This window comes from Mixophyes fleayi, chromosome 1, assembly GCF_038048845.1.
Source record: "Mixophyes fleayi isolate aMixFle1 chromosome 1, aMixFle1.hap1, whole genome shotgun sequence".
NCBI lineage: Eukaryota > Metazoa > Chordata > Amphibia > Anura > Limnodynastidae > Mixophyes > Mixophyes fleayi.
The window spans coordinates 75,408,248-75,421,545 of NC_134402.1; the positions used below are offsets into that span (position 1 = coordinate 75,408,248).

At 41.1% G+C, this 13,298-nt stretch overlaps 1 protein-coding gene across 1 annotated transcript; it reads right to left on the reverse strand.

The window, feature by feature from the left end:
• Positions 1-2,170: 2,170 nt before the first annotated feature.
• Positions 2,171-11,770, reverse strand: SLC25A4 (solute carrier family 25 member 4). The gene is made up of 4 exons (XM_075196961.1): positions 11,566-11,770; positions 4,595-5,081; positions 3,844-3,984; positions 2,171-2,348 (listed from the first exon to the last, which is right to left on the reverse strand). Exons 1-4 carry the CDS (start codon positions 11,674-11,676, stop codon positions 2,191-2,193), a joined length of 897 nt encoding a protein of 298 aa, XP_075053062.1. The 5' UTR covers positions 11,677-11,770; the 3' UTR covers positions 2,171-2,190.
• Positions 11,771-13,298: the final 1,528 nt, after the last annotated feature.

The window sequence follows — 13,298 nt, forward strand, 5'->3', positions numbered from 1 at the left end:
GCAGCCTATCAATTCACTAGTAATACCTACTCTGTCACTACTGTATATCTGTAATCTAAAGTGTATTCCACATGTTACTTAGTTATGGCTCATTGGGACTCATCAGGGCTGACTGACAAAATAATGTGTCCAAAAATAAAATCAATGTACCATTGTAGGCCATATTGTTCTGCCCAGTATTCAGCTTTGTACCATTAAAAATATAATATGGGTCTGCCAAGTATTGTTCTAATGAAAGGACAACTTTTCTTTCCTGACGAAAGTAAAATTTTCAGTGATTAAATATCCAAATGACCAGCAAAATAAATTGATGCCATTCCTTTAATATTGTTCAAATAAAAACACCTTCTAAATAGGTGTAAAAGATTTGGTAGAGAAGCATGACGAGAGCAGCGAGCATTATTAGTACAGCGTGTAAACATGGCTGCTGTGACTTTATTACAAGCTAATTATGGCTCATTTGTTCTTCAAATGTTATAAACATGGATTGTTTTTTTTAAACTAATACAATAAAGGCTGGTGCACACTCATTACTGAACAGATTCACTCATTGTATGGCTGGCACATACATTGTTTGTATGTTGCTTCACAGGAGTTAATGATATTAACTAGAGATGCTCAAATGTATTTTAATGTGGATCTCAGCTGTTGGTCAAATCGACTTCGAGAAATTCGCAAACTTTATATAGACTGAAAAAAATTATACCAAATAGGAGCAAGGCAAACCGGTTTGAGCTTTAATGGGCTACCATATATAGTATTTTTAATGGTTTTCCATGCCAACAGCAAATTTTAACTCAAATATTGTAAACATTTAAGAGGGCAAAATTTGTTTACTAATCAAACTTTTTTTTTTTGAACTCTACCTTCATACTGCGATTATAGCCGCAGTCGTTAAATCTGAATTGAACTGGTCCAAAAATCATGATCGAATCCCACAGACCTGCCGTATGCAATTAAATTGCTATTATTGTTAGCTTATTATAGTGCCACCATATTTGCGCAGCAATTTGCAGAGAAAGTCCAATGAGTCACATCAGTCCCTTCCTGCCCCGGGGAGCTTACATTCTAAATTCTTCACCACAAACGGGTCAGTTTTGTCAGAAAGCTTCCCAATATGTTTTTGGACTGTGGGAGGAAATAACGGGAGAAAATGTTGAATAATTTCAGCATCTCTAGTAGTCACACTGATTTAATGAGGATACACTAATGTCTGAGAGAGCTCACTGCACAGCATCCATTCTGAATACACTAATAACATTCACAGCTGCAACACATGAAGTCATTAAGGCTTATATAATAATAATGGTCCAATGTGCTGCCACACATAGCAACCAAAATCCTTATGCAGTTTAGGTAAGTTAGATATGTGAACTCCGCTTTATCTATAGGTGACTTTGCCGACATCACTCCACTGTGGTGTTGGGGCTTCATACTCTCCACCGGTCCCTTCCCCACATCATGATACTGCCAATGTAATTTGCGGCCCTGCGTCCACCAACGTAATTGAACAAGTGGACAGAACGCTCGCCTCCTGAAATCATCTGTGCCACTGTGGTGAATCTTTTAGGCTACCCCCTCCCACTTTACAACCAGGTGCACAGGCAAAGGAACAGAACCTGAAGATTGAATAAAAAGCACAAATGTACGCAATAAAAATGATAGTTATTAAAGTTATTACATTAGAACCACACACAAATAACAAGTTTACCATTCAGGAAGTTTAGAAACAGAGAGATATAATTATTGTGTAGTTTTTATTGCCAGTCAACCTTCTGTAAAAATAGTTAATGGCTATCAGTCTTTGGAAGACGTTTATTTTATTTACTGTATTTATAAATTACATAACTACATTTCTTTACATATATTTTGCTCAGGTTTCAATTGCCAGCATACAAAATGTCACGATATTCCATCTTCTTATCATATACCCCCTTTACTTAAAGTTTTTATAAATTCTACTTATTTACTAATACAGCAAAATGTTAAAATGAGTTACAGTTGGCAAACTGAAGTACCCATTGAATGTGTGAGGTACATCAAGGTGATAAACTATATTACTATCTGTTCTTGGTGTATATCTCCCCTTCTTGCCTTCTTAATTTCCTGAGGAAATTGGTGGGGTTTTTTGTCCCTGAAACCAGATGCTTCACAGAGTATTTAGAAAGGGTTAAAGTGTGTCAGCTTTATTTATGCATATTTCTTGATTTCATCATACAACACAAGTACAAATGCACCACCCATTCCTCTCAGAACGTTGGACCAAGCGCCCTTGAAGAAGGCTTTAGGTCCTTCATCTTTAGCGATCTTCCTCCAGCAGTCCATTGTTCCCTTGTACATGATATCAGCTGTTGGGATACAGATGTAAAGTGTTATGAGGAAAGGAAACATGTAAACAAGTATAATTATCTAATACAGTATTTCCTCTCTATATTACCAGCTTGGAACACAGGCCAAATCTGGCAGTACACCAAGGGTGGCGGTAGGGGTGGGCAAGAGGACATGCTGGAGCACCAAAGATAAACCTCACAATCCAACTCCTTTAAGTATACCTGCTGCTTACAAAGATGTGTTGTACACTAAACCAATATTCAGCCTATCACAAAATGGCTGCCTCCATGGTGATATCAGGGCCGGCATTTGGGGGTGCCTCTGTACAGGGGTTCTCGCTTCACAGCTCTGGTGGTATTATAGGGGGGGGATTATATGGGGGTGGGGGGGGGCGTGTTGTGCCTGTACTGTGTGAAGGAGAGAGGATGTGAATAGAGGAGGCTAAATGGAATATGGGATTCAGTGGCAACGGTGAGGTTCAGGAGGGGGTGAATGTGTTTGAGAGGTAACATCAAAAATAGACTTGGAGGGGTGGGTTAGAGGGGTGAGATGAAGAGGTATGAGATGTGGATCAAAGGGGGTGTTACGTCTGTAAGAGGGTGAGCTATATCTAATTTCTGTTATTTATTAGTGCATACCATATACAAAATGTTTAAAATTTGACTGGCTCCTAAATTCTAAAATATATGTCAAAGCCTGTTTTATAGCATGAGTGGTAAAAGTAAGAGAACTGATAACTTCTATACAAAGGTCAATTTCAAATGGTCTAATAAAAGTACCATAATAAATCTATTATTGTCGTCTGTGTTGTGGTCAGCTTATTTCAGCCATAACTTGCCAGTCTTTCCTGCAGTCTCTTAAGTTTTGACCATGGCGGTACCCCCTGTTGTCATCAAGAGCGTGCATACACTGTGTTACTGCTACACACATTCTCCTTTCTTATTGAGGCTTAGAACATTGCGTTAAAGCGGAGCAACAATCACTGTCTTTGCTGCTGGCCACTGGCTGCTGTTGCTTTGGATTCCCATACCTGTTTTTTGCAGAAAATTTCCAAGGTAAGTTTTTTTGTTATTTCTTTGTGTCTAGCCACACCCACTATGGCAATAGCCACTCCCCCCCAAGTGGGGTAGGGAAACCAACCACACAAGGACCCACATTTGCAAAGGGCTGGCCCTGACAAGTATACTTTAATCTCTGGCAGAATACATTGTTTTCATCTATACATATGGAACACCATGAACTCTGGAGCTCTGAGGTGAATGAAGGGATGGGATTTTGTAGCAAATGCAGCCAACAGTGAGAAAAAGATGCCAAGTGAGGCCTGGGTGAGTGGTGGTAGAAAGATTGTCAAATACAGTGCACCTTCATAGAGCTTCAAAAGCTGTGTGGTGTTTGTAAATACTTTAGTGATCCTTGATATGAATAACACAACATATTTTCCAAATTGCACTTTAAACCCTAATTTTGGACATCATTCGCAAGTGGCTGGAAATACAAGAGTCATTCTCTTACCGCCTCTCCTGCCAGACTGCATCATCATACGACGCCGGACAGTGTCAAAGGGATAGGAGACCAGACCAGCTGCGGCAGTGACAGTCTGAGCAATCATCCAGCTTACCACAATGTGCACGTTCTTGGGATCTGGCAGCATGCCTTTAGGAGAAACAAAAACACCAGCTTATCTCACTATGAGGGACACACAACACATGACATAATTGTGCCGGTCTATAGTCTTAATCCTGCATATTACATTCTGTTATGTCTTATGATACTGGTATCTAGTTCTACATGTTGAGAAATCTAAAGCTTAAAATTAGGCAAATACATTGTTATTCTCCGATTTATCTCTCTCCTTTTTCCTCATGATCACGAGATAATTATTCTGTTGACTTAGAGTCTCCACTGGGTTTCCTCTCTCCTTATATGTGTATATTTATATGTGTGTGTGTGTGTTACTTGTCAATACGAGAGCCTACACCACTGTTCGAGCAATTGTTATGAAACGCGTAGGGTAGCTTCCCGTATCACAGTTTTTGGCCGAAAGTGAACCAGAAGATCATTTTGTGAGGCACTTAGTGTTGGTATCCTGTACTCTAATTGACTATACTATTTGCGTTATCTGTCTTTGTTTACTCTGATCTAAGGTTTGATATGCAAATCAGTCTTAGCACATTATTTTGTTTCTAATCTACACTGACAAATTTTTGGCACAAATTGCACTCCTTACTTCTATATGCACTCATTTAATCATTATGTTTCTCACCCTTTGCAGTATCATAGACGCCAAAGTAGGCTGCTCTATAAATGATAATGCCTTGGACGGACACGTTGAATCCCTGGTAGAGACCTTTAGCACCATCTGACTTCCAGATCTTTGTTAAGCAATCTCCAAGGCCAGCAAACTCTCTCTGGGCTGTGCCTTTGCCCACATCAGCAGCCAGACGGGTTCTGGCAAAATCCAGTGGGTATACAAAGCAGAGGGATGTGGCACCAGCTGCTCCTCCAGATGCCAGATTACCAACGAAAAACCTCCAGAACTGAGTGTGCCTGTCTACACCCCCAAGAAAGATCTGCTTGTACTTGTCCTTGAAGGCAAAGTTGAGAGCTTGGGTTGGGAAATAACGGATGACATTAGCAAGGTTGCCTCTCCAGAAGGATATGAAGCCTTGCTCTTTGGGAATTCTGACCACGCAGTCCATAATCCCCTTGTATTGGGCCTCAACTGCAATCTGCTTGCTGGCATGCTGAACCTGAGCAGAAGATAAAAAACTATCAATTAAGTATGCATATACAACACAAGACATACAGTGTAGCTAATAACACTTATTTCAAAGTATATCATTACTAATAACAATTTCTAAGTATACAGACTGAAGACATTCCAGGTATTATATGACAATGCTGTACAACTTTGTATGACCAGAGCAATATACTTGTATGATGCATGTACCTATAGCCTGCTGGGTTCAATACCACTTTTTTCAGAACTTTGCAAACTGGCTGCCTACATGTGTGGACCAAATGACACGATGGGAGCTTCAGCATTGCATCTTTTCCTCCCCCTCACCCTCTAGTAATATAAATTCAAGTACATTAAAGCTCTTTATGAAAGCAAGGGGTACTGAATGTAAACAATCAGGGATATAGAACATGACATATCAGTCTTTAGATCTTTACGAGTAATCAGGGATTCATCGGGCTCATCTTTTTTTTTTATTACTATTAGATCCAATGAAAACTGGATATTAGCAACTAAAAAAAAGTAGCTGAAATTAAATCTATGTCAGCATGGCTCTAAATGTAATGCATTACTCCTTAACAAGAAGCAAGGCCTGCCAACCTGTGATGTCACATTGTGCAAACAGCATTAACTTTTGATTGCTGGTGCAGCCCTCCAGCCTTCAAAGGAGCCGCTCCTTCAGAGATGCCGTGTGACCTCCCTGCACTGTGCAGAGGAGGTCACATGACACGGCAGTCAGCTGCCCCCGTTCTGATAAGATCGGAAGCAGCCAGCTGGACAGGGCGCAGGGACTCGTAGGGCTGCCTATTGCCCACCGCTATCTAATAAGATACTTTGTACACAAACAGGGATATTTGTTAGTGTTGCATTAATTTGCACTGAGCCACAGCAACTAAGCTTAAATAAGCTTTTACAGGCACCTGCTCAGTAGAAGAATGGTCCTGGAAATGAATCCAATATGTTGCCAAGTATGCAATTAAGGGTTACATACGAGAGTGCAAAATTGCACCTCTAGCAAATGTACCACGCACAGATTTGGACATGGAAACAGGAGATCCTGCAGTGATGAGGTAAGACTTTAGATCAGATAAGGTCAAATTAAAATGATTTTCCCATTTTTCTGTGTTGTCTCCAACACCACCACTTTGCTGCCATACTCCAGTCTCATATATATCGAAACTATTCAGCAATAATTAACTCCGTAAGGAAATAAAAGTAAGATGTATATAATGTGGATTACACTTTTTATCATTCAAAAACATGTAAACAAAGGTGCTGAGGGCAACTGTGAGGGTTAGTTTTATACATTATATGATCTCTTCAGACTTGCCCCCCACAACCTGTCACACACTCTGCCACCCTTGGCACCCTACCCTCCTGTAACTGTGCCTAAGACTTCTCTCTTCTCTCCTCTTCTTCTACAACCTGTCCTCTCCATCCTCCCCCCTCCAAGTTCCACCGCTCTCTCTCTCTTCCAATGCCTGTTGTCACCTTGCTCACCTCTTTAACCTCTCTCTCTCCACTGGTATCTTCCCACAGCCTTCAAGCATGCTCTTATCTCCTCTATTCTTAAGAAACCCTCCCTTGACCCATCCTCTCTCTCCAACTATCGCCCCATATATCTGCCTCCCTTTGCTTCTAGAAATTCTTGAACAACTTGTCTTCAATAATCTGACCCACTTTCTCTCTTCCCACTCTCTTTTTGACTCACCCCAGTCTGACTTCCGTCCCTTTCACTCAACTGAAACTGCCCTCACTAAGGTAACAAATTACCTATTCTCAGCTAAGTCCAAAGGTCACTTCTCCCTTCTCGTACTCTTCGACCTCCCTGTTTTTGACACAGTCGATCAATCGCTTCTCCTCACCATCCTTCACTCCCTAGGTCTTCGCAAAACAGGTCTCTCCTGGTTTGCCTCCTACCTCTCTAGCAGCTCTTTTAGCATGTCTGCTTCTGACTCTTTCTCCTCCCCCCTTCCTATTGGAGTCCCACAAGGCTCTGTCCTTGGCCATCTGCTCTATGCTCTCTACACCACCTCTTGGTGAGCTCATTCAATCATTTGACCTTCAATACCACCTCTATACTGAGGTCACGCAAACCTATCTTTCCTCCCCTGACCTCTCTCCCGCCTTCCTAACCCAGGTATCTAGCTGTCTCTCTGCTGTAACTATTTGGATGTCACAGCACTTCCTGAAACTCAATATCTCCAAATCCGAGCTCATCATCTTTCCTCCTGCCAATGTTGCTATCACTCCCAATATCTCCCTCTTGATTGACATCTCTCTTTCTCCTGTCACCCAAGCTCGCTGCCTTTGAGTCACCTTTGACTCAGCACTCAGCTTTACCCCTCATATTCAGTCCATCACCAAATCCTGCCACTTCCTCCTCCGTAACATCACGAAAATCCGTCTCTTCCTCTCTCAGCAAGCAACCAAAATCCAGGTCCATTCACTCATCATTTCTCATCTCGACTATTGCATCCTCCTTCTCACTGGTCTTCCTGACACTCACATTTTTGACCATCAATCCATGCAGAATGCTGCGGCTAGGCTCCTCTCCCACAGAACATCTTCCCCTTCTCTGCGTAAATCCCTTCATTGGCTCCCTATCCGTTTCACAATTCAGTTCAAGCTCCTTACCCTCACTTACAAAGCCCTTATCAACAATTCTCCCCCTTACATCTCTGACCTTGTCTCGAGGTACAGACCTACCCAGCCACTCCGCTATGCCTCAGACCTCCGCCTCAATTCACCTCTCATTACCTCCTCCCATGCTCGCCTCCAAGACTTTAGCCGTGCTGCTCCTAATTTTTGGAACTCCCTACCCCACCTCACTCCACTCTCCCCCAATATTCAGTTTTTCAAACGCTCACTCAAAACTCCCCTTTTCAAGCTCGCCTATCCTACCACCTCCTAACCATTTTATTCATCACCTCCTCTTCTTCGTCTGCCATCTCCATCTCTTCCCAGTTGGTCCTACTGTCTCTCCCCACCCCTCCTTCTAGAATGTAAGCTCTCACGCGCAGGGTCCTCTCTACCTATTGTCCCGTCTGTCTACTGTCTGACTCCCTGACATGTCCTGTCGCGTCTTTTGCTGCACACTGTGTGAGTCCCCATAGCATTACTTGCACTCATCTGTGCTATTTATATGTATTACCTTATCTATTTGTTACTTGCTTCTGTATCCTGTGCTATGGAATCTGTGGTCCCTTATAAATAAATAATAATAATATTTGATTGCTATAGTTATATAACGATAGGACTCTTTTTTCGTACAAGTTTTTAAGCGTATGTTTAATTTTAAAATGTAATAAACGTCATTTAGTGTAATGACTGTGGGATAAAGCTCCTGGGTCCCATTGCTCAGGACTCAGAAGGCAAGTTCAGTTCGAAGCTGTTATTATGGTACATACTGTGCAATGGAAGGAAGGACAGCTGAGAGGAAATTCAATTCTCGGTACAGCAGCTTCTTGCCCCCTCATTAGATTGGTGTACAACAATAGGAAGCTATTGGTATGGAAGTCATCTGCCCCCATTTTACCCTGCTTGTAATCTCTTGCACATCTATAAGTGGAAGTGAGGCAATAGTTGTGGGCCCATCCTGGGGGTATATTTACTAAACGGCGGGTTTGAAAAAGTGGAAAGGTTGCCTATAGCAACCAATCAGATACTATCTCTCATTTTGTAGAATGTAATAAGATTCTAAATGATAACTAGAATCTGATTGGTTGCTATAGGAACATCTCCATTTATTCAAACCTGCCGTTTAGTAAATATACCCCTTGGACTCTTAATGAATGGTGCATCACACTGACTCCCCATTTGATAGCACCCCCTCCGTTTTGCAAATTGAGGGCTCCCAGAATACTACACAAGGTAAAGTTCCCTCCGCCCTTTTTCAGAATGAGAAACTACCCTCTTCTATTCCTCAATGACCTTTAGTCAGCTGTATGAAGCCTTCTCTTCTGCCTGGTTTCAGGCTCCTGCAGAGCTATAACATCTTTGACCACTGAAGCTCACAGCACTGTGGAGGTTTGGCTCACTTGTAGCTCAGCAGGAGCCTGGAACCTGACTGCAGATACAGGGTTGCAACACTTTCCACCGGCACCACTTCCTTACCAGACACCAGACAAGTTAGGGGAGAGGGGCCAAGTGTGGCATATAATAATACAAGTGCTGTTTAGATCTATTGTGCCAACCAAGGAAAGGTAAATAGTATGCTTTGTAACTGTATATTATTAAATAAGTGCCTATATAAAATATTATACTCTTAGTTTTATTAGCCACAACATATAACGCTTGTTCCTGATATTGCTAAATGGTACAGCTATGAATATTCCAAAATCCCAGCAATGACATAAAACATTTGCATTTTATAAAACAGTAAAAACGAACAATAAAAGTTTGTCCTTTTTCGTGGGGTTTCAGCACCACTGTCCAGGGTGTAAGTGGGATCTATGTCTTATTACCCAACATTCTTGAAATATTTGTTTGTAAAAGAGAGCAATACCTAATGGTTGATCACATTTATTTTATGTATGTTCAATGAGAACTCTCACTAATGCTAGTGGAAGCCAAAGTTCCTTTAGATTTACTTTTTAAAGCATCAATCCCATGAAAGAATCAGGTGTATGTTTAGACATAAATCACTGTAGCAGGCTGTAAGAAGAATGTTGGTATTTCCTATTTTCCTTGTTATTTTTCCTCAGACTGCTACTATATTTTGAACTTCCATGGCAACGACAGTCACATGGCACATGATGTACTGAGCACAGAGGCTCCTTCTCCTTCCTCTGCCATCACATGACATGCTGAGATCTATGGACCTGTGTCTGGGCAGCCATTTTTTTTCCAAAGAGAAAACTTTTGAAAAGGCAATATTGATTTGAAGGAGGATAGCTAAGAAAAATGAATGCCTAGGTACTTAATTTCCTATTGAAAGAAGAAAAAAACTCTCTATGATTGCTCCTTTAAAGTGCTTAGAATTGTGTGCTGGTACAATATTAATGGTATTCTTAGGTGAAGGGACTAGGTTTCATTCCAATAAGAACCCCACTATTGTTAGTTGAATCCAATGTTCACCCACACTCTTTACCAGATTACTTGTAGATGGGTTCTTGGCTGCTAAGTGGATGTCACTGCCTCATGTAGCAGAATTCAATGCGAGACTTCGGGAGAGGACTTTCCTGTTGTCAGCCCACTATGCCTTTACATTACTTCTTATACTATACCTACTATATGTCAGGGCCACCAAGAGAAATTTCAGGCCCCAGTACGGCCTCTTCTTGGGGCCCCTTCCATAGACACCTAAGGGGGTGGAGCCAACCCAGGTTGGTGGCTCCTCCCATTGTACAGACAGGCCACGGCCCCTGGACTTTGTACCTGCCCCTTTCCCCTCATGGTGCACCTGGGTACTGCAGTACCATGAGCAACGTTTGACAGCCCTCCTTTACAATTTAATTCATTCAAGGTATCCCTAGAGCTATACACATAACAGGCTTATTAAAAAACTAATGAGGGCAGACAAATTCAATGTCTGCTTATACAACTCTGAATTTTACATAACTATAGAGTATAGAATTGACAATAACTATAGCATACATAGTAGTTTAGTATAATATAGCTTTGCTTCAAATGAGGAAAATGTACTTTGCTTCAAATGAGGAAAATGTACAAACAAGTGTTAATACCGGACTCTGTGTATTAAAAGATAATTGATTTTTTTTTTTTTTTTTTTTAAAAGTTCCACTTAAGCTTTTGGTTTAAAAGTTCTAGCAGAGGTAAACTGACAACTAATTATATCTAGTTATTCAATCAACATTCCTCACTTTCCTCTGGTCCTGAAAAGATGCATTGTTCAGAAACACTATTTAAAAAAAACAACAACTTGCTATTTATTACAAGTCGTAAAAGCAGTATTGAAGTGTACAAAGTACTATATTGACATAAAAAGTACAACATGCGTTTTACTGCATGGCATTAGTAGAAGTCAGTGTCTCAAGATTGACTTGGCATGTGCTCCAAAGCAATCATGTGACGGCTCAGTTCTAAAAACAGTCAATGGGCAGACCAGGAGACACTTTCCATATTTAGTCACTCCAAGCTGCCTAGACTGTGTCATCTAGAGCCCTCCCCAGACTCCGGTTCTGCTACTGCCCATTCTGGCTCACGTGTCTCCAAATGGTTAAACTTAGCGACACTAGTAAATGGCGAGTTGATCTTATGACCTGTCACACTGCATCCACTCCAATTCTAATGTATGCTGCAGGGGATAATGGGTACCATGTCTGGGAAACAACGCATGCTGATGCGATCAGACGATAACACAACCTCATTGTAAGTCCAAACATCAATAAACAATTTGACATTTCCTAAAACCCTTGCACATATATAAAATGATCGTGAATGGTTAAAATATCAATATTTCACAGAATCTTAAAAATAACAAACATGTCTGTATATAGAAAAAGAAATAGTCCATTGCATATTAATCGTACCTGCAGCAGTAATTTTACTCTTTCAATGGGCGCGACAGCTGTCTTGGAAATAGCGGCAGCAATTCCACCAGCTAAAAAGTCCTTGAGAAAGCTCATAGCTTGGTCACTCATCTTGAAAGTAGCTGAGACGAAGCACCTGCTTCCTTGCCCTTAATACTTCTACAAGCAGCTCACAGTCTGCACTGCCAGCCAAAATAGGACGAGTTGCAGAGTTACCCCTCTTTATAAAGATACTGGATCCCCCGGGGGTGGGCACTTAGGAACTGCTTTTAATTGGCTACTGTGTCTAGATCAGAGGGCATAGGGGGCACGGCAGACATATTGCTTTATGGAGACCCCCTTGCTGATACAGATAGGAACGTTTAAAGGGCATTTTAAAGTTATCTAGTCCAGACTGAAGAGCATTATGTCACATGTGCCCTAAATGTTAATAGCAAGCCAAGAAACCGGAGAGATGCTGGAGACCAAGAGGAAGCAAAATAATAGTGATGCAAAAGGAATAATCAATTACCTCTTAAACTTAACAGGTTGTGTAAATAGACTTTTCAATGCAAAGGTTACAGACACCATGTACTCGTATATATTGTATGTGTGGAGAGAAAAAGAGTACTCTAATTTCTGAATAATTTATATGCATAAAATGGTAGTGATAATATAAGTTTATGGTATTAAGAGTAATTCAACTGATTGCTACAATGGTAACAACTAGTGATTAGAGCTCCAGTGATTTTAGCGTCTCCATCATGTCTTAATGTCATGCGCTTCATTGCAGCTCTAAGTCCGGCTACATTAAATCAGGTGCAGCAGTTAAGCGCTGAATACAGAAATGATTTAATTTGTCACGATTTCCACGGCTACGACATATGCAGCAACAATGGAAAATATTAGCATTATAGGTGATACACAAGTCACCTTCACATTCACTTCCGTTTGACTTTGCAGACCCAGTTAGTAGATGCAACGTCCCTGTCAATCAATGTAAAGTCACCATGTGACCCACGATGTGACTGGAGAGCACACGCTGATCTGATCTGTGCTGGAGCTGGACACTGGTTACTATAACTTCTCAGGACACTAGTTCTAGAAATAAATCATGACGTCACAGACAGAGTAAATGAAAGAACAGCCAGGGTCTTTTCCATAGCAAGCTGTCACCTAAACAAATGGCCTTTCTGCTAAGGTTGCCAACTGTCAGCAAATTTACTGTAAATCATTTCATATTAAAGCAACTGCCCACTGATTTTATTTTTACTCATATTACAAATTCACTATGGGCCTGATTCATGCTTGGATGCAAGTCCATTTGCGTAGCGTACCTTGCGTGACATATTTGCGCACGCACAGAAATGGACCTTACAACAATGAATGTAATTGCATGCAATTTATGTCCCCACGCAGCTGACACATGAGACTGTCTATGTGACCTTATATTGCACATACACTTGTATGTTCTGTCATACAGCAAGTACTGTGTAGGCAGAGCGTACTTACATCTAGATCCAAATGGAATCGTATCTTGAGATCCGCTTGGATTTCGGTATGGTCAGAACTACACTCAGTTTCCATGCTCTTTTTTTAAACCGATTTGTACCAGGCTCTATTCATTTTTCTAATGCCATGGTTGAAAAATAACATTTCAAAACTCAGCTTCTTTTGCAGCAGTGAGGGCTAAAGTAGAGAATGCAGCAACATTGTTGCAACAAAGTAAACAAAGCGAATCTTAAGGTATTAGT

Coding starts and splice junctions, on each gene's coding strand:
- SLC25A4 (XM_075196961.1), bottom strand. CDS start 11,676: ATGAGTGACCAAGCTATGAGCTTTCTCAAGGACTTTTTAGCTGGTGGA. Junction 3,985..4,594: donor CGTCTATGATACTGCAAAGG/GTGAGAAACATA, acceptor TTTCTCCTAAAG/GCATGCTGCCAGATCCCAAG. Junction 2,349..3,843: donor GCAGTCTGGCAGGAGAGGCG/GTAAGAGAATGA, acceptor GTATCCCAACAG/CTGATATCATGTACAAGGGA.